Source organism: Hypoxylon trugodes (genome assembly GCF_022578975.1).
Source record: "Hypoxylon trugodes strain CBS 135444 unplaced genomic scaffold F4822scaffold_8, whole genome shotgun sequence".
Taxonomy (NCBI): Eukaryota; Fungi; Ascomycota; class Sordariomycetes; order Xylariales; family Hypoxylaceae; genus Hypoxylon; species Hypoxylon trugodes.
The window spans coordinates 406,096-424,328 of record NW_026250023.1 but is presented as its reverse complement, the minus strand read 5'-3'; the positions used below and the strand labels follow the sequence as shown (position 1 = coordinate 424,328).

Sequence of the window (18,233 nt, the reverse complement as noted above, 5' to 3'; positions counted from 1 at the left end):
CAGCGTTCAAATCCGTAGGATTACATAATCACCACCCCAGTATGTACCTAAGTAGCTGTATAATATTGTTACGATATCATGAGTCCGCCAGTTTAAAAATATCCGGTGTATCATCTTACAACCATCACGAAAGGTGTCTGACTCTACTTAGTTTTCACTGCTATATAGGTTACTTGTCTAACTTAATTGTATTACTACAATCCAGAAGTATGCCGACCTTCTTAGTCTAGTAGGTAACAAATCAACTAGATCTAAAGTACAATTGTATAGACCCGGGTTTTTGGAAATGAAACCTTGTCTATTGCCATGTCAGCATGAGTAACCTCAATATGTAGGCAGCTTCTATCGAAATGGGTCAGCCTGACCTTATCGCTGGTGTCGTCCAGGTGTGACCAATAGTTTGGCCAAATCAATCCACCACTCCGTGCAAATGCATTCGCTCCTGGTGATATCCCGAAACCAACTACAGGAGTTCATTATACAACTGTTACTAGCCTGATTGCAGAGAATAGGCCGACCACATTTAGTCTAATATCCGAATCTAATTTTTTTCAAAGACGTCATCTTATCGAATCTTACGATTCAAAAAGGTTAGCAACGCCTTCTAAATTGTCGGCATTTCTCTCATCTCGGCCGTTCTCGGTGGCCTCTGATCTTGTAGGGTTATGTCCGGACAACGGAGCAGTCATGAATTGCTGGGCCATTTTGCTTCGCACCGGTTTCTTCGTAGCGGGGGCCTTGTTCATCGAGGTCCATCCAATGCTCTTGCTCAACTTGCCCATCTCCGAGACGCTTACCCCCTTTAGATCGCCCAACAGTTGGAGAATGACTGCTCGTTGGCCGCGGGAGCTTGTTCCACTCCTCATCATGTATTCTATGCCGCCATCCACATCAGCTTGCTTCATGTTGGGAAGCGAAATGAGCACATCTCGTGCCGTCGCCGTATGAGGACTATAGGTCACCACAATCGTGGCAACGAGAGAAGCAAATTCCTTCTGCAACTCAACAAAATACGGCTCGTGAATTGATGTAATACAAGCCTTGACAACATCCGACGATATATACTCTCGGATAGCAGCCGCCGTATCCGGTGGTATAGGTGCCGTATCGACACGCTGCTTGGCTCCCGGGGCTCTTGCGAATTCCGGAATGATAGACCGGAAAACTCTCAACATTATGCCGCAGCACCGCGAGTCTCGCCAACGAATAGCATGAGTGCAGAACAACAATAATGGCTCTACAATGGAGGAATGCATTAGACAAAATTCTCGTAGTGTAGGATAATTCCTTCCTCCATTCTCTTCAAGAGATGGGATGGGTGTATCTGTCAAATGTTAGCATATATGTACGAGAGTTCATAATATCATTAAGAACTTACTGATCCTAGCTGGATCTAGAAAATCCGCGATCATCATAACCGATGCATACGTCAGCTGCCGTAGAATGCTCTCCGCTTTCATTTCTTCCGTGAGAGCGTCTCCTCCTGTTTTCACCCCTTGCTGTTGGTCAAGTTTCTCCCATTCAGAGCTTATTCTAGCGTCCATCTGCTGGCAGCATGCGGCCAGAATCGGCGGGAGGAAATGATCTCGTAAAGGCACTGGGCAGTTGTCCACCAAGTATCTAACCAAATTAAGAACGTTAATTAACTGGTGGGGCGAAAGACTGAATGAGTCAGCCAGGAGAGCATGGGCCAAAGGTCCTGGTAATTCACTAAAACCGTAGAATTGTACGTCCAAACGCGTCATGCAGTAGATGATCGCGTAGCACGACTCTCGTACGAATCGAATAGACCCTCGGATAGTAGACGCAAGGCCCTCTAAAGTGAACTTCTTCTCCAGCACGCGAGCATAGAATTCATCTTTACTGCCCTCAGAAATGCCAGCTTGCCAGAATCTATCGGTTAAGACACGGCCAACAATACTTCTCATCTCTGGTGGAAGTCCTGACCAATTATCAGGGGTATGCGACGCGTGTGCATGACTGTTTTTACGAGTTAATCGAGACTAAATATAATTCAATGAACAGTAATGAGACTTACTTTAAGAAATTGAGAAGCTCTGGGAGGATCGTGGGGAATCCATCTTGCCATAGTGCGCATGAAACTTGATATGGGTCGGTGTCCTTCTCCACCTTATCGACGGAACAAGTCAAGAAAGATTTCGTCGGCCGTAGCGGGAGGACCTGTTTAAGGTTAGCAAACATTCCATTCATAGAGAGACTTAATATACGCTCACAGTTTGTCGCTGTTCAAGTTCAGCTTGCAAGGCCTGTCCTTCAGCATCGAGTTCCACGGCGCCCCAGTCGGGTATGTTTTGCATTTGTTTCTGGGCTAAATAGGCCTGGGCCTTATCAAGTGCCATGAGCTCACAAAAACCCGCGTACGAAGACAATGCTCGTTTCAGGCCATCATCCTGCCATTGAGATACTACTGGATCAATGAACCCTCGCAGTTTCTGGGCTTTTGTGGCTTGCTCAAGCCGTGTAGAACGGTGACTTGATTGCGTTAGTATTATCGTTCTGTAGAAGGGCTTCCACACTTACACAATGGTGAAAAGGAAGGTCTGGTATGTAATCTGACGCTTCTCGTCCAAAGTTCCAGAGGCGATCATATCGTTCACCTTTGCTTCTATCTGATCATAGACATCCTAGCGAGATGGTTAGTTCGTATCTACTTATCATCAATCGAATTTCTTACAAGCAAATGGTCGGGCATTTTCGCGGCGAGTCTTTGCAACTCAACCATGCTTTCCGCTTGTAGTTCTTTAATCGCATCGGTATATACCCGGTAATCGCGATGAGTGGCCGGCCAAGTTACGAGGATATGTTCCAGAACCTTTAACATAAAGTTCGGGTTCCTATCAAGCGCCATAACCGAAAAAGCTACAAGGAGTTGTAATATCCTCTTTCTAATGAGGGGATCCTATATCGACAAGTTAGCAACATCAATAAGAAACGAATTTGTATATAACTTACCTCAAACTTCATCACTAACAATCGATTACACCAAGACTCTAAGCTTTGCTCTAGATCAACAATCTCCTGTTCCTATGTCGTTTTTAGCAAGGAATCAATATCTACTAAGAATAGAATTTTCTTACCTGGGCGTTTTCATTTGTTGATCGCCATTTTCCGAAACCCTTCAGAGCTGCTTCGATCACTGTCGCTTGAGCATCAACCCGAAGGACGGGTTGAGATGTTTTGGAGTAATTCGCTACTACTACAAGTTAGAATATATTCCTTTTAATGGGTAATGAATAGTGAGACATACTATCAAACGGCGGTCCATTGTCGTAGAGATGTATTAAGATGTTTTGTGTCTGCCCTAGAATGTGTTGCATTGCATCGGTGATCTTTAGCTGAACAATGCTCTCAACAACTTGCGAACTGTAACGGCGATAGTTGCCAAGGAAAGCATGGCGCTCTGGAATTGTATCCGTATCCTCTAGTAAGAATAAGAACGTGGGATCCTGAGTTTCTTCGGGCAGGCTTTCATATCTAACTAGCCTTGAACTACAACATTCTAGCAGTGGTCCAATGAAGGTGGGCACATCGGCGATGTTTGGTCCGAGAGAGCGGTTGTTCAGAAGGCGTGTCCACGTCACGAGGACGGGAATTGACACTACTAGACTTTGACTTTGGGTAATTAGGAGAAGTAATTGTAGAAATCCTTGGAAATCAATTCGGTCTGGGTCGTTTGGTAGAACGTTAAAACGACGATCCATGTATGTTCCAAGGAACGAAATCACCTAGGCATAATTAATAAAAGTCCTATTGGATATTCATGGATACAATTACCTCAGACAGTTTCTTAGCGAACTGATATTTATCATCGTCAATGTCTTCAGGGTCGACTATCGACCATTCGAAGAGTCGTCTGAATAAGTCTACGTACTTGCTGCCATATAACGGAACAACGAGATCTAAAAACTCCTGGTCGACAAAGCTCGTGCGAGCATACAAGGAGTGCATTGCTTCTAGAGATGCCTTAATATTTAGTTAGCTTTATATATAATAGCTTTTCATGTAGGGATTGATAGATGGCAGGGCTAGCGCTTTACCTTTTGGACGTCGATGTTGGACGCGCGAAGACCTTCGCACATGACCGGTACACACTGAGTCGCAGTCACAGCATTAGGGATGACCCAGGGCAATAAGGAGTAGAGGACGGCGAGGGCTCGTATAGCGCAGCCTCGCAGTTCCGCATTGTTTTGTACGTCTCCAGATAAGCACTGGCTTAGAAGTTCTGTAATTCTGGCAAGCCAACCCTCATCCCCACATCGAACGTCCGGTCCTGGTTGTCTATTCGGGAAGGTTTCTGTTAGGACGGCAGCGGGTGTAAAAATCTCAACGGATGCCTTGCTAAGAACACCCTCACGGACTGCTACTACAGTGTCGTCCCCATTAAAAATGTCGTCTGAAAGCATCTCTAGAACACACAGGACGAGTTCTTTGTGAACCGCCGAGTCTGCGACCTGCCATAGTTGGACGAGCATCGTATCCATATCCATCCAGTCGCCGGCCCAGCTCCTTTTGGCAATCTCAACCCATAATAGGGCAATTTTGTTCCTCAAATAGGCGGGGTCGTCTCGGGATACGTTCTGGGAGAGCTCGAGAACACCGGTTCGTAAGGCCGTAGCCTGTTCCAGAGTATAATAGGCCCATTTATGCTTGATCGCATGCTCGAGAAGTGATAATGCATAGTGTCGCACTACGGGTGATTGCGATTTGTCTAGGGCAAGCTTAAATCCGTAATACGAGGCTTTTTCGTCATTCTTCACGTGTTCGAGATATAGCTGGGCGTCTTTACGGGCTTCGTTGGAGGAATAAGGACTGTGGACCGTTTCTAGAGCACTATGAATCATGGGCAGGTCTGCCATGTTCTCGGAGTTAAAACCGTTGCCGCCCGATCCCATATTTCCATTGATCGAGGTGTGCGCTGTCATCGCGTATAGGAACTAGGGATGCGCAGTCGAAGGACGACGATCTTGGAGGGGTGGGCGGGAGCTGTTCGGTTTAGGTACTACTTTGTCTTAAGGGTGAATCATGAGGTGCGCCGAGTATACGTATGGGCGAGACAATACGGGTTGTGTGTTGGACTCGAGGAGTAGAGCAAGCACCTTCGCGAAGGAATCCCGAGGTTTCTACTTGAATTTAGTAATTGCGAAAGTCAAGGTAAAGGAAAATGTTCAGGTTGGTAAGGTCGCAAGTGGGACGATGAATTATGGTCAATGCACTAGCTAGGCTGGCAGGCTGGCAGGCTAGGCTGGTTAAACATAGATTGGCGGATTGGGATAGTAAGGGTATCGTGATTGGAGTTGGAGTTGGTGCGTGCCTACAATTCAAATTGAGAGGCTCGATGAAAGAAAGATGTGTTGCTTCAACTTTAGTGGCATGGTTTGCAACGCGTTGATTGGAGAGGTCGCTGAGGTGTAACCTTAAAGAAAGGAAACTCAGGTCATATTGTGGTCATATTATGTATACTAATGTAGGAAATAGCGGCATTAAGATATAGGTAGGTACAGTACGTGACGCATCTGCTGGGAAATGGTGAGTAGCGTGGTTACTAGGTACTGTACTTGGTCAAGGCTTCTTGCCTCTACCTTATCTTAGAGGTTTTAACGTTGGCAGAACTTTGTCTAGGCAGGTACGTACCTAATCACCCCACTTCGCCGGGGGTTTATTACTCACGAGGAACCAATTAGCCACCAAACCAACCTCGGAAATCCCCTGTTTCTGGAAAGACTAGAACAATTCTAAAAGTACCTTACGGCGCCCTATAAAATTGCTTGTATGACTGTACGTATTTACGTATTGACGTATTACAGAATTCCCGAATATGTTCCACAGCAGTTTGTGCAATTAAAACTCTTTAGAGAATATCTTGTAGGGCGACTCAGAAAGCGGCTAGGAAAACGGGAGTGACAATGATTTATATATGTAGGTACCTAGGTATGTATGTACTACATATGTACTTACATAATTCGCCCCGTCATGCAGTAATCTAGCTCTCTGGATGAGTCACAAAGTCATGTGAGAACATGTCTAGGCATTTCAAAGGGCCAAAAAGAGGACTAATCATCAATATATAGAAGCTTGTTTTCGTCGTATTACATGACGAAGTTTAGTATCGACGTTTTGTCTGCGCAGTGCCACGAAGTAAGTGCTTCGACCGGTCAATTCGACCAAATATCAATCCTTGTACTACCCAATCCCTAGACCCAGGCATACATGACTAATATTCCCACAAGCATAGCAGTCGATCATAAAAACTCGTTGATATGCATCGGAGGCTTCGACCTTCTGATTCAGATCCTGGTTGGAAATCACTGCCGTAATTCATGCTCTTATGCTCTTCAAAACGACCAAGTACATTGATCTGGCATGTTTCGGTAACGGCATCACCTGTGATTTCAACCACCCTCGATCCCGCATGCATGCACGATGCCAGTATCAGAGCTTTCCATCGTCGCAGCTCTCTCGTCGTCCCCTCTGTCTGATCCGTCCTCGGTACCATTTCTGTCGTCTTCTCTAACTTGATTAATTTGAGTCTCCATACTCCTCCTTCGAGATTCCGTTCTGCTATTAGCTTAGGATTTTGAGGGGGCAATCCTGACTTTTGATCATTAATAGTATACACTCTGATATGGTCATCATAACTACCGGTTACAACCACAGAACCAAGAAGCACAATTTGCAGGTTCAGTGGTAGAATAGCGGTAACCCCTGCTTCATGACCCCTTAACGAAATTGCAGAAAACGGACTTTCAATCGAGTCAGCTTCGCTATCAATTCGAATTGGATGGTATAAACATTTTGCGACGAATAATTTCGAGTCGTCGCCACCCGAGAAGAGAGTGAATAGTTGCGAGTTCCTCTCTAGCGAAACGTTCGGGTCTAGGTTCGGCCTTCTCGGTATTAATGACGAGAACGCCACCGTCCAAGCTTCAAGGCTATGAGTGATCACTGGCTCCGCCCGTGTGGTGCGGACATTCCAGGAGTCATCCACACGTAGGATATGGACCTGGTGGTTGGATGTCGTAATTGCCAGGAGCTCCGGAATATACGGATGCCATGAGCATGATAAGAAAAGAATTCCTTCATCATCACCAAGTGGCCGATGGGTACTTATCTCTTCCAAGGAGGCCGGGGATTCCTCCGAAGTCCGAAGCCTAAAGAATGAAAGCGTACCTGTGCTGGAGACAACCGATAGCACTGTATGTCCTTCTCGACTAGGATGAAAATGCAGATCGAGGATAGCAGAGGGGTAGAGCACGGTCTGTACATGGTTTCTATCCAATGGTAAATTTGATGTCGAAAATATGATAGAATAATGACAGGCAGAAGGCTTACATATCTGCAGCCCCTGTCAATCTAAAGAGAACAAGACTGCCATTTCTAGTCTGTGTGGCCTTCTTTGCCTGCTGCCCTTCCCCGTCGGCATCGGCATCGGCAACTTCTGCACCTTTCCCATCTTCTTTTTGTAAGTTGTATGTGCCAACAACAAAATAGTTCGGGTGACCGGGACAGAATTCGATGCAGCTGGGAGGGAGGTCTAATATTAATGACCTCAGCGGCGCGAGATTGCGCCCTTGCCCCTCCATCACTTATCAATTTTGCTTTTTTCTAGACCGAGCGATGAATCCTTAGCAAGGCTTCAGGCGGCACTGCTCGCTAAAATATTTTGTATCGGGTTGCGGCATCAAAGATCAAGCGTATCCCCATTTGTAAAGACGGGCATCTACTCGAGATAAGAAGTTGTAAGAATAAAAGTAAAGTATTTCATGATTATCTGCAGCTCCCCTCGTTTTTTATGCTTGTTATAAGTGGAAGAGACTTAATTGGGACTGATTTGGGTTTTATGATGCATGCTAAGGTGCGTGCCCAGACCAGGGTAAAAGTGGGTAGTTACCGACGACGGTGTGCGGTTCGGAATCATCCCCGCTGTTTGGACCCTGGATTAGCGGAACCCTGCCACTGGACCGACCAACCTTAGCGCCCGAGAACCTGGTTCTGGTATTTCCAATTCTGGAGGTGACAACCAAAATGCAAGAGGCCTCAGACCTTCAAACTTACATCCCTGGTAGACCACACACCACTCGGAATCGATACCTAAACACCTACATATATATGTACATGTAGGACTTGAACCCAATCATGGAAATGAGGACCCTTGTTTTCTCAACTATTAATACTATCATTCTAGACTGACCTACTATTATTTACCCATGCAACAGACTTACGAGAAGTCTCAGCTCTTCCATCTTTTTTCATTCTCTACTTTACCTACGTATGACTTGTTTCATGTGTTTCACTTGATTGACTCACCTACATATACATCCTCCTCTCATTTTGAGTCACACTTAGAGATGCAATCATGAGTTCCGATGACTCCGATTTCTATGGTAAATACGATTCGTCCGTCATAAATTAGGCAGCATTGTTGATACATGTATATCATTTTAGGCGACGATGATGTCATGATAGATCTTAAGGCCAGGATAAAAGCGTTCGATGTTGAAGCCTGGTGGGAGCAATACCAAACCCTTGATACACCGTTAAAGATTCAAGCCCGAAAAAAAGAAATGGAGGACATGTCTCACTTGCACAACCCATACGCCGGCATGGAGAATGCCTGGCAACTCACTGAGACGATTGAAGAATTCGTTCAGCGCGTGCCGCCCGCAACAACAGACGAAACCCCGGAGAATCCTTGGATTTGGGTCTGCAATCCCTACATCAATCGCAAGAGGAAGAGTGACTCAGAGAACCAAAAGATACGTGGCGGTGAAGATGAAGCCCCTGAGGAAGAAGGCGCAGACCTGAACAGTGTTGTTGAGGGCGGGATGGCGAGGCTACATTTCGCCTCCGACTTCATCAATATGTGCAAATCATCTGGCAAGAATCCCAATTTCATCTCCCGAGAATGCCGAAAGGCTGGTACGGACGCGGCGAAGGATATCCTTGATCTGGCAAAGGCCCACCACGTGAGGTGCGGCAAGGTTAGTCAACTACCACTCATACCAACTCAGTATAATTGAATGATTCATTCCTGACATATACAAGTGGATGCTCTTCTGTTCCGTTCCAACAGTGAACGAAGTCTGGGAGACCGTCGCCAAAGCGACCTCAAATAACGAACTAGGAATCGGCGCCAAAGTTGCACCACGATCGACTGTTGATAACAGGACAGATCGACTCATATGCGTCTACACCGCTGATTTCTCCGACACCAAGGATGTCAGAAGAGTCGCTGAAAAACTAAAGCAGCTCGGGCTTATCCAGGCTAATGGAAGGGCTCTGTACTACAAACCAGGTAAGCTCATCACCAATACAATTGTTCCAGTAGTATTCTTACCAGATTAGATGTATACACATACCTAGGGATAGCGCGAGGAAATCCCTGGGAGATACGAGCCTCCATATACGACACCACGTCTATGCTTCGCACCAAGAAAGAGTAAAATAAGAAAAATGAATCAACAATCATACTAGGAGGATATATGTGTCTTTAAAAAACAACGGATGAATTTGTCGAGATACCCTTTGCTATCACGAAATTGCTTCTTCATGCGTAATGGGAGAACCCAATCACAGATAGTTAACTAGCTTGAGCGCAAACGAAATAAAACCTCAATGCTTACTTGCTAACCATTCCAACGCCGACAATGCATAAATGCTTTATGTTACCGTCATCCGAATCCTCCAACCTGTCCTTTTGACGATCCTATCGCACACTTATCTACCCCTCATCAACGTATTCTCGTAAACTAGGATATTCAACATCCTTCTCAAGCAAGTCTAAAACTGTTGCTTCGAGTGTATGGTACCATGGGTATAAAATTCACCTTGTAGAGCCGAATTCCACGTGGAGGCATATCCTTTTAATTCCTAGTCAGGCTGATTCGTTTCGGGGTCGGTTGACTTCAACAATAGCACCAATCGATAGGCACTGTTTCCGTTCAAGTAATACCGATGAAGTTTCTTCGACCTTAAAAACCCTAGTCTCTCATAAAGTCTCATAGCTGGTATGTTCATCTCTTCGGTCTCTAAAACAATCTCGTCGGCGTGCCGTTCAGCCATCGCATCGATCGCCATCTTTACCAGCGCCGTGGCTATACCGTGGCCTCGGTAGGCAGAGGATACCGCGAGCATGGCTATATAGCCTCGATGTGTCGGGGGCGAGTGGGAAGCATGATGTTCGAGCTTGCAGATGATGACGCCCATAAGCGAGCTGTCGACGGGGTTGAGCGCCTAATTGTAAGACAATGAAAAATAACTCTTTAGCCAATCGTTTCCCCCCGTGTGTATGGGCGGAGCCTTGTCCTACCATGTAGCACAAGTGCGCCCATTGGTACAAGAAATACCGGTAGACATAGATGCTGTAAGGTTCGCTGAGGTCTTTCGAGATCAGTGCCCGGATCGCGGGTAGGTATTTTTCTTCTAGTGCATGTTCGTATTGGATATATCGAAGTTCGCCGGGAAGCTCACTCGCGCGGGCTACTTCCATGTCTTGACGACTGGTCACATGTGGTGTATTGCTGACAACGTATGATCGGGATGGGGGGCCAGGCGCTTCTGTTGAGGTCGTAGGTGAATCAGTGTTGTCAGCTTCGTAAAAAATGGTTGGACAACCGTTCTCAGTTAAGTGACAACTTAAAGTTCGTACTGGTGTGAGAAGGGATGAAGTCGTTAAGAATTCAACGAGGATGGGATTAAATAAGACGGCACCGGCAGTTTAATTGTTACAGTAATAAATTTACACTAGAACGTGGTGGTGCAGACTATGAAAACGGCCCGCTTTCACATGCAAGCCATAAGCCATAATAATTAACGTTGGCTTCCGCCTAGCTACGGGACAAGTGAAAGGCTACCTGAGTTGACCAATCCGGTAATAGATTGACAAAGTGGGACGGGATTCAAAGTGAGGCACATTCATGCTTTGCGGTATGCAAGTACATACAGCGGGTAACGAACGACCAAAATCCTCTAGGATGTTATTGGTTAGTCTCTCTGAAACACGCCGAATACCGATATTCTCCACCATTAATTGGTTGGCCCAAGCTTCTTTCCCACGGACAAGGTAGCACATGCTAATGGTCGCTGGAGAAGCGGACTGACGTCAAAATGTTGCAAATTATTTCCCCTTCCTAAGGATTTGAAGTTTCGCACCTGCAGTAATTTCCGTTGATCAGGTACACGTCGTCCAACTTAATTTTTCTCTTCCTTTTTTGTTTACAAACAAACTCAACGAATACCTATACACCCACTCAACGACTTGTTGTCTCGAGTCCACACCTACTACGGGAATACCGCTGAGACAACATAGCTGACGTAACAGAGCGGCTGTTGGTCCACTGACCATTTGTTGATCACCCCCGAGCTTCGACCCCGAACCATTGCGAGCCCCGATTCGTTTCCTCCCCATCATCCACTTTCCCACGCACGCAGCGCTTTTCCACCCGGTCATGTAGCCCTGTCTGTACGATGGCATCAACTCTCCGACGCCGGGCCCTCGGCGCCGATAACTCATCCGATTCCTCATCCACAGTACCGACACCGAGAGACGAAAGTCCGGTCAAACCGGGCGATAAGATCAAAATTATCCACCAAGAGCGCCCACCCAAGACCCGCAAACGACGAAATACTTTTATCTTCTTGATGGGTAGTTTGTTTGGGCTTATCGCGGCCGGATTTCTCGCTAAGAATAATGATTTAATCGAACTTCCCGAAATTGGCGAGCTTAGCATGGATAGCTTCCTCGATGTGCTGCCTGCTGGTCTCGTCAAGGATATGAGGGATCTCATAGTATGTCACCGTTAATCCGAACGAAAGCCTCGGCCCCGGCTAATAAAGATTTACACTTCTAGAAGGGCGAACGCGATTTTGTTGATAGTTATGATTCCTTCGCAGTCGGAGTAAAAGCCCGATCGGAAGGGCTCAGCGTACATCATCCCGTCATTATGGTCCCCGGAGTCATCTCGACAGGCCTCGAGTCTTGGGGCACTGCTAATATCTCCCGACCGTACTTTCGAAAGCGACTCTGGGGTAGTTGGACCATGATGAAGGCGTTAGTGATGGATAAGGAAATATGGAAAAAGCACATAATGTTGGACAAAAAGACAGGGTTAGATCCACCGAATATTAAATTGAGAGCTGCGCAAGGCTTTGATGCTACCGACTTCTTTATCACGGGATATTGGATTTGGAGCAAGATTCTGGAAAATCTTGCGTCTTTGGGATACGATCCGAGCAATTCATTTACGGCTGCTTACGATTGGCGTCTATCATACCAAAACTTGGAACTACGAGACCAGTACTTCACGAGGTTAAAGAATTATGTTGAATTGGCCCATGACTTTTCTGGTCAGAAGGTGGTTCTCGCATCTCACAGCATGGGTAGCCAAGTTCTGTTTTATTTCTTCCATTGGGTTGCATCGGCGCAAGGTGGTAAAGGGGGCGATGACTGGGTCGACCGCCATGTAGAGGCTTGGATCAACATCAGTGGGTGCATGTTGGGCGCGCTTAAGGATGTGACTGCCATTCTTTCCGGCGAAATGCGGGATACGGCGCAGCTCAATGCCTTTGCGGTATACGGACTCGAGAAATTCTTGAGTAAAGATGAACGCGCCGAGATGTTTCGAGCTATGCCGGGTATGTCGGCTATGTTACCAATGGGTGGGGATGCGGTTTGGGGAAATTTGACGTGGGCGCCGGATGATCAGCCTGGTCAGAAGAATTCATTTGGTTCATTTTTGAACTTCCGACGCGGTCTGAACTTAACTACGCCGGACCAAAATTTTACTGTTAGCGATGCGATGAAGTATCTCATGGAAACAACGGACGATTGGTACCGGGATAGAGTCCAGGAAAGCTTCTCCCAGGGAGTAGCCCATACCTCCGCCGAAGTGGAAGCTAATGAGTTGGACCATCGCAAATGGGTGAATCCTCTTGAGACGAGGCTACCTTTAGCCCCGAATCTGAAGGTATATTGTTTCTACGGTGTTGGGAAACCTACAGAAAGAGCGTACTATTATCGCACGCCGGAATTCCCGGGGTTCACGAATCTTAACGTTACTATCGACACGGCGTTGACAGCCGACGAAATCGATCACGGCATCATCATGGGAGAAGGTGACGGCACGGTTAACCTATTAAGCACGGGATATATGTGTTCGAAAGGTTGGCACATGAAACGGTTTAACCCGACAGGCGTCAAGGTTTCAGTTGTCGAGATGCCTCATGAACCGGAAAGGTTCAATCCTCGTGGAGGGCCCAATACGGCCGACCATGTGGATATCTTGGGACGGCAGACACTTAATGAATTAATATTACGCGTTGCGGCCGGTAGAGGTAACACGATCGATGATTATATCGTTAGCAACATCAGGGAATATGCAGAAAAGGTCAAGATTTATGAGGAAGAGGCATAATGATTGGGAGGGTAACGGATAGGGAAGTATGGGGAAGGTAGATGGGATATGACCTCTGCAATTTTCATAGATGACGACGAATTAAATATATGTACGTATACTGGGACGGTATGTATATTTATTCGGGTGGCACACTCCTAGGTATGGCTGTGCGTTTTGGGCAGCGGTCAGAGCACGTTAAGATGTCCTTATTGGTATAGATAATAACGTGTATAGAAATTCAGCTATATATAAGGTTCGACTCCTTAGAATATGGTTCAATCTATAAACTCCCATTTAAAAGTGCTTAGTGGAAGCTCTACCTACTTAGAAGTAACAGTGCTAAAAATAACGCTACACTGTCTTGTTCCCACTTTTTGCCAGTGCTCCCATAATTTTTAGACTCTCCATCCGCTCATACTCAAATCCATCATATTTATCGCCCAATTAACGTACTCAATTGCCTACTACCACAATTCATACGAATCTAGTGGGCCGTATCAATTAGAGCCCCTATTTCAACTTGTCTCAATTTAATTCGGTGCTTTTGTCACTATGGATGCTTCCGCAAAGAGGAAGCATGCTCGGGGTTCCGACAACCGTCCCGTTAAAAGAAGTAAGGTAAGGTTACACATTCCATCACCAAATTTCCACATCCTAACGCAATCTTTTTCGCAGGGAGGTAGCAATGGAAGATGGCAGACGCCACACCAAAAATCTAAACTTGAGTCCTTAAAAGGTAAAGGCATAGAACCAGGTGATGTAGGCATATGGACTACATGTGTGAAGGGCAAGGAGCGACAATCTCTTGAGGAATTGTTGAATATCTGCGAAGAGGTATCTATTCGCCTGTCTTACTCTCATCTTGTTCAAACCGCTCATATCATTTACAGTATGGAGAGAAGCTTTACGCCATAAAACGGGAAGATCCTGATGAGGCTGCAGAGGATGACGAAGAGGAAGACATCGAATCATCCATCAAGAAGGAAGTCCAAGGAATGAAACCCAAAGAAAAACCCAAGGATTCAGTGTTCGAACCCCTGCGCATGGATCTCGATTGCTTGCTTTTCATGCGGACGAAGGCACCTATTAACTCCGTTGAGATGGTCCGGCAGATCTGCAAGGATGCGAAAGGGGTGGAAGAGAAAAAAGAAAGGAAGTCAAGGTTCATCAACCGATTTACGCCGGTTACGGCGAGTGGAAAAGCCACTCAGCTTGGATTGGAGGAGGTTGCGAAGAAAGTTCTAGGCGAACACTTTCAGTTGGCGGGTGACGAAGACGATCAGGCGGCCGCTCAAACAGACGCATATACGGTGCGCCACTCGCTCAAATCTAACCCCGAAGTGCCCTACTTCTCACCACTGCCAATTATGTTGGGACGATACTGATGATTCTCAATAGTATGCCATCCGTCCCACATTCCGAGCACACAACATCCTCAAGCGTGACGATGTGATTAAGAAAGTCGCAGACCTGATCTCATCACACCACAAGGTCAACCTCTCATCGCCAGATAAAGTCATTCTTATCGACATCTATCAGGTATGTCTTCTTTTTATTTCTCTTGTGAGACGTCACGCTAAAGCGGGGTTAATTGTGGCAGACATTTTGCGGTATGAGCGTCGTCGACGGAGACTGGGAAGATCTAAAGCGATACAATCTCCACGAAATATACATGGCGGCTTCGAAGGCGCAAAGTGAATCTAATGAGAAGCCGAAAGAGAAGGAAAATGCATGATTGCCGAGTCGTGGCATCTATCGCGTACACATCGTATGCATGGTTATACCAGTTAATAAGCATATGCATTTCTTGCTAGTTATGGGCCAGTGTTCCCTTATGATATATCGCGTCGTTTAGTATGACTCGCTAGCAATATCCCATGCTATGCTATTGCCTGGTCAACTGGGGCTTTCGATTAGCCTTATTATAGCAATGGAAAATCAACACCACGATCCCCTGATGTTCCTCTGCCTTCTTGATATAGTCAATCGCTTATGATCACGCCACCTTCTACGGTACGTATCGAATTATGAGTCTCTAGGACTATACCCCCTTGCTAACCATTCGAATCCCATAATTTCGACTGAACAGGCGCCACGATATACGGCAGGTTGTATTAGACTAGCCAGCATAGGCTTGAAGCCGCGAGAAGATGTCCAGATTACTGATGAGGATTCATCATACTTTCTCCTCATATCCCGGTCGCATTCGTCTATACTATTATTGCCGAGCGACCTTGCCATTGATTCAAACATTTGTCGCGGCTTATAGCTCTACCGTATTCTATTCTGCCACTTTTTTAAAGGGGGTATCGATTGGGTATATTAACCCAAGTTATTCTAGTTACGGTAGCTACTCGAAGATCTCTATCAACAGTATACCAATTGGAGCGACGTACTCTGGATCTTCTAAATGAATCCTCTCCATCGACTTTTCAAGTTAATAAGAAAATCCGAAACGGGACTTATATAGCGAAAGCGATCGACGTCTACAGTTTGGGGCTGCGGCTTGGTATGGTCCTATAACTTCAGTTGTATAAAGTCCTACAGTCTCACCGCAGCAGATCATTAATCTACACTATTGCCCTACAGATTCTACGAAGTATAAATACCTAGGTGATCGACCCGACTCTTCTGCATTGCTCTATAGCACATTCATCTACGCCTTCCACACGAGACCACTACTTCCAACGTTACTACGATGAAGTTCAACGCGATCGCTCTAGTTATTGCCTTCGCAGCCACGGCATTGGCAGATGGCTGCTTCTTGGATGGCATGAGCCACCCCCAAGGATACACTATCTGCGATGCGGGTAAAGTCAAGACTTGCAACGGGCAAGATTTTGTGGTAGGCGATTCAAAGGCTTCCATGTGTATTCTCCCAGTGACTAATATTGGTGTGTATAGGAGACGGGCCAGACTTGCTAGTCGTACGACCCTCTAGCATCGAATTACTACTAATGTAGGAGGAGGATGGAAGATAGGGCTCCGAGCCGAGGTTCCGAAGCGTGGTAGGGAATGGATTGATGTGGTCGCATGGCGTTTTATTCGTACGGAGTCCGCAGATGTCGCCGGGTTCTAATTTTATTATCGCTGCAACCTCCAACACGATTTATTCGTTAGATGATGCACTGAGAATTGACAGTTCAGCTGCAATTGATTGAGGGGTAACTAGGCCAGCTAGATGGTTCATGAGAATCGTATTCAAGGTCTACTCTCGCACCATTTTTAACATCGTTAATGAAGTAAATATCGAGATACGAATTAATCCAACATACATTATGCTTTTCTTCGGCAGCTGGTGCGGCGCCAAGGATCGAGACCGAGCCGCCCAATTCCAACTCAAGCTGAAAGACAAGGCGCGATACTAACATTTGATTATACGAAAGGCGCAGGATCAAATTTGGAGTCGCTAATTGAACCAACAATTTTCAATCAAATATAAAACTCGGATCTCCCGCTCGCTAATTGCGAGTTTTCTTTTCAGTTAACTTTTGTCCAATTCAATTGACATCAATTGCTTAAGCTACCCCTATTCCTTTAACATATACAACAAGGAATCTCGAGAATGACGAGCAAGATCGCTGCAAAAGTTGAGCTTGTCCCCTGGGACCATACATCCGATGCGCATCGCGAGAGATTGGTGCAGCAGCGAATTGGTTGTGGGTGGATGGAAGATGCCATTGAGGCGTGGAGAGACATGACGGTTAAGGGGACTAAGACTATGTATTGGATTGTACGAGCTACCCCTTACCATACCCGTCGACACTTCATAGACAGGGATTTTAGAATTTAATAATTAACGTGGTGAAGCTGTTAGCTGATGACTACCCTGATCGAGACGGACTTATTGCCGCGCACACGAAGCGATATCCGCAGGTAAGCACTCATCGGCTTTCCCTTCATTATTTACTCATCTTTCTAACGCCTGCCCATGTAGGAAGCCATCCCTATCGTTGATAGTGCATCAATACATTGGGGCTTGCCTCGTCAAGCATCGCAGCAGCCCATCATCCCCATTGGGCACATTGGGCTGGGTCTCCGCCCCGAGAAAAATGTGGAGTTAGGCCTTCCCGCTAGGGGTTCCGTGTGGATTGGACCCTTGTATGTATCATGGGCACTCCAGGGAACTGGGCTTGGCCGCGCGACGATGCGAGCAGCCGAATCACTAGCTTTGAGCCCGGTGTTCAATGCAGAGACGACCGCGCTAGACGCGATTACCGAAAAATCGCAGTTTGACCCGGGGCTACTTGAGCTACATTACTTCGCGAAGGGAAACCCGAAGCCGGCGGTGAGTAACGCGTTATAAGTCTTGGGTATTCTATGAATATTGATTTAATAATTTGGCGTTAGGTATCTAACGAAGCTTGGTATCGAAAGCAAGGCTACGAGGAGTTTGCTTATAATCCGGATTCTTACTCGTGGCTGAACACAAAGACAGGCGAACAGGTGCCCCTGCCTAGCATCTTCTTCAAGAAGAGCCTAAAGGGGTAGTTGGTTTGCGAAGAAGAGAAACATAGTCCCTAAGCCATCGCATAGCTCTATTTGCGACTTTGCCCACCTGAGATAGGTGCTTGGCAGCTATCCATTGCTCGCCATCCTATATATTCTACTAGGGTGGACGAGTCCCGACAAGCTTCCGGATGGACGATTCGAGTAGCGGTACTACCGACCTCCTATATATCTATGGTGGAGGATAAAGAAATATTCGAGTTGGCGGGGTCGGATGCTACAGGGACGACCTTTCGGACTTCTAGCTCTTCAACATACGAGATCTAAGAGCTGACCCGGTAGAAGAGTCAAAAGGTCTTGGGAATTTTTTAG

At 46.3% G+C, this 18,233-nt stretch overlaps 8 protein-coding genes across 8 annotated transcripts; 5 read left to right on the top strand and 3 right to left on the bottom strand.

The window, feature by feature from the left end:
• Window positions 1–4: 4 nt before the first annotated feature.
• On the bottom strand, window positions 5–5,490 carry F4822DRAFT_412531 (ARM repeat-containing protein). The gene is made up of 12 exons (XM_051458960.1): window positions 4,059–5,490; window positions 3,796–3,984; window positions 3,269–3,746; window positions 3,099–3,214; window positions 2,974–3,045; window positions 2,696–2,920; window positions 2,542–2,645; window positions 2,235–2,493; window positions 2,039–2,181; window positions 1,379–1,980; window positions 366–1,324; window positions 5–298 (listed from the first exon to the last, which is right to left on the bottom strand). The coding sequence occupies exons 1-11, from the start codon at window positions 4,941–4,943 to the stop codon at window positions 576–578; spliced, it is 3,822 nt and encodes a 1,273-aa protein (XP_051311028.1). The 5' UTR covers window positions 4,944–5,490; the 3' UTR covers window positions 5–298; window positions 366–575.
• A 354-nt stretch (window positions 5,491–5,844) lies between these two features.
• Window positions 5,845–7,811, bottom strand: F4822DRAFT_412529 (uncharacterized protein). The gene is made up of 2 exons (XM_051458958.1): window positions 7,351–7,811; window positions 5,845–7,289 (listed from the first exon to the last, which is right to left on the bottom strand). Exons 1-2 carry the CDS (start codon window positions 7,599–7,601, stop codon window positions 6,233–6,235), a joined length of 1,308 nt encoding a protein of 435 aa, XP_051311027.1. The 5' UTR covers window positions 7,602–7,811; the 3' UTR covers window positions 5,845–6,232.
• Window positions 7,812–8,058: 247 nt separating this feature from the next.
• F4822DRAFT_338786 (DUF1917-domain-containing protein) lies at window positions 8,059–9,795 on the top strand. Its single transcript, XM_051455774.1, has 5 exons — window positions 8,059–8,402; window positions 8,464–8,999; window positions 9,064–9,313; window positions 9,364–9,582; window positions 9,640–9,795. Exons 1-4 carry the CDS (start codon window positions 8,375–8,377, stop codon window positions 9,459–9,461), a joined length of 912 nt encoding a protein of 303 aa, XP_051311026.1. The 5' UTR covers window positions 8,059–8,374; the 3' UTR covers window positions 9,462–9,582; window positions 9,640–9,795.
• F4822DRAFT_338866 (acyl-CoA N-acyltransferase) lies at window positions 9,473–10,893 on the bottom strand. The gene is made up of 3 exons (XM_051455775.1): window positions 10,328–10,893; window positions 9,642–10,251; window positions 9,473–9,584 (listed from the first exon to the last, which is right to left on the bottom strand). Exons 1-2 carry the CDS (start codon window positions 10,505–10,507, stop codon window positions 9,889–9,891), a joined length of 543 nt encoding a protein of 180 aa, XP_051311025.1. The 5' UTR covers window positions 10,508–10,893; the 3' UTR covers window positions 9,473–9,584; window positions 9,642–9,888.
• Window positions 10,894–10,951: 58 nt separating this feature from the next.
• Window positions 10,952–13,713, top strand: F4822DRAFT_412522 (LACT-domain-containing protein). Its single transcript, XM_051458957.1, has 2 exons — window positions 10,952–11,805; window positions 11,868–13,713. Exons 1-2 carry the CDS (start codon window positions 11,485–11,487, stop codon window positions 13,428–13,430), a joined length of 1,884 nt encoding a protein of 627 aa, XP_051311024.1. The 5' UTR covers window positions 10,952–11,484; the 3' UTR covers window positions 13,431–13,713.
• Window positions 13,714–13,778: 65 nt separating this feature from the next.
• Window positions 13,779–15,355, top strand: F4822DRAFT_338657 (uncharacterized protein). Its single transcript, XM_051455772.1, has 5 exons — window positions 13,779–14,030; window positions 14,088–14,246; window positions 14,303–14,752; window positions 14,811–14,951; window positions 15,013–15,355. Exons 1-5 carry the CDS (start codon window positions 13,965–13,967, stop codon window positions 15,145–15,147), a joined length of 951 nt encoding a protein of 316 aa, XP_051311023.1. The 5' UTR covers window positions 13,779–13,964; the 3' UTR covers window positions 15,148–15,355.
• Window positions 15,356–15,994: 639 nt separating this feature from the next.
• On the top strand, window positions 15,995–16,454 carry F4822DRAFT_338737 (uncharacterized protein). The gene has a single exon (XM_051455773.1). It carries the CDS (start codon window positions 16,111–16,113, stop codon window positions 16,351–16,353), a length of 243 nt encoding a protein of 80 aa, XP_051311022.1. The 5' UTR covers window positions 15,995–16,110; the 3' UTR covers window positions 16,354–16,454.
• Window positions 16,455–16,879: 425 nt separating this feature from the next.
• On the top strand, window positions 16,880–18,100 carry F4822DRAFT_338635 (uncharacterized protein). The gene is made up of 4 exons (XM_051455771.1): window positions 16,880–17,145; window positions 17,223–17,288; window positions 17,350–17,700; window positions 17,763–18,100. Exons 1-4 carry the CDS (start codon window positions 16,978–16,980, stop codon window positions 17,901–17,903), a joined length of 726 nt encoding a protein of 241 aa, XP_051311021.1. The 5' UTR covers window positions 16,880–16,977; the 3' UTR covers window positions 17,904–18,100.
• Window positions 18,101–18,233: the final 133 nt, after the last annotated feature.

What these genes read in the sequence shown, in the direction of transcription:
- F4822DRAFT_412531 (XM_051458960.1), bottom strand. Translation starts at nt 4,943, where the DNA reads ATGACAGCGCACACCTCGATCAATGGAAATATGGGATCGGGCGGCAAC. An exon ending in TCGCTAAGAAACTGTCTGAG is followed by an intron (nt 3,747 to 3,795) that starts GTAATTGTATCC and finishes AATTATGCCTAG; the next exon opens with GTGATTTCGTTCCTTGGAAC. An exon ending in TCTAGATCCAGCTAGGATCA is followed by an intron (nt 1,325 to 1,378) that starts GTAAGTTCTTAA and finishes AACATTTGACAG; the next exon opens with ATACACCCATCCCATCTCTT.
- F4822DRAFT_412529 (XM_051458958.1), bottom strand. Translation starts at nt 7,601, where the DNA reads ATGGAGGGGCAAGGGCGCAATCTCGCGCCGCTGAGGTCATTAATATTA. An exon ending in TTGACAGGGGCTGCAGATAT is followed by an intron (nt 7,290 to 7,350) that starts GTAAGCCTTCTG and finishes ACCATTGGATAG; the next exon opens with AAACCATGTACAGACCGTGC.
- F4822DRAFT_338786 (XM_051455774.1), top strand. Translation starts at nt 8,375, where the DNA reads ATGAGTTCCGATGACTCCGATTTCTATG. An exon ending in ACCACGTGAGGTGCGGCAAG is followed by an intron (nt 9,000 to 9,063) that starts GTTAGTCAACTA and finishes GACATATACAAG; the next exon opens with TGGATGCTCTTCTGTTCCGT. An exon ending in GGCTCTGTACTACAAACCAG is followed by an intron (nt 9,314 to 9,363) that starts GTAAGCTCATCA and finishes TTACCAGATTAG; the next exon opens with ATGTATACACATACCTAGGG.
- F4822DRAFT_338866 (XM_051455775.1), bottom strand. Translation starts at nt 10,507, where the DNA reads ATGGAAGTAGCCCGCGCGAGTGAGCTTCCCGGCGAACTTCGATATATC. An exon ending in GGGCGCACTTGTGCTACATG is followed by an intron (nt 10,252 to 10,327) that starts GTAGGACAAGGC and finishes TCTTACAATTAG; the next exon opens with GCGCTCAACCCCGTCGACAG.
- F4822DRAFT_412522 (XM_051458957.1), top strand. Translation starts at nt 11,485, where the DNA reads ATGGCATCAACTCTCCGACGCCGGGCCCTCGGCGCCGATAACTCATCC. An exon ending in AGGATATGAGGGATCTCATA is followed by an intron (nt 11,806 to 11,867) that starts GTATGTCACCGT and finishes TTACACTTCTAG; the next exon opens with AAGGGCGAACGCGATTTTGT.
- F4822DRAFT_338657 (XM_051455772.1), top strand. Translation starts at nt 13,965, where the DNA reads ATGGATGCTTCCGCAAAGAGGAAGCATGCTCGGGGTTCCGACAACCGT. An exon ending in CGCTCAAATCTAACCCCGAA is followed by an intron (nt 14,753 to 14,810) that starts GTGCCCTACTTC and finishes GATTCTCAATAG; the next exon opens with TATGCCATCCGTCCCACATT. An exon ending in TTCTTATCGACATCTATCAG is followed by an intron (nt 14,952 to 15,012) that starts GTATGTCTTCTT and finishes TAATTGTGGCAG; the next exon opens with ACATTTTGCGGTATGAGCGT.
- F4822DRAFT_338737 (XM_051455773.1), top strand. Translation starts at nt 16,111, where the DNA reads ATGAAGTTCAACGCGATCGCTCTAGTTATTGCCTTCGCAGCCACGGCA.
- F4822DRAFT_338635 (XM_051455771.1), top strand. Translation starts at nt 16,978, where the DNA reads ATGACGAGCAAGATCGCTGCAAAAGTTGAGCTTGTCCCCTGGGACCAT. An exon ending in CTAAGACTATGTATTGGATT is followed by an intron (nt 17,146 to 17,222) that starts GTACGAGCTACC and finishes AACGTGGTGAAG; the next exon opens with CTGTTAGCTGATGACTACCC. An exon ending in AGGGAAACCCGAAGCCGGCG is followed by an intron (nt 17,701 to 17,762) that starts GTGAGTAACGCG and finishes ATTTGGCGTTAG; the next exon opens with GTATCTAACGAAGCTTGGTA.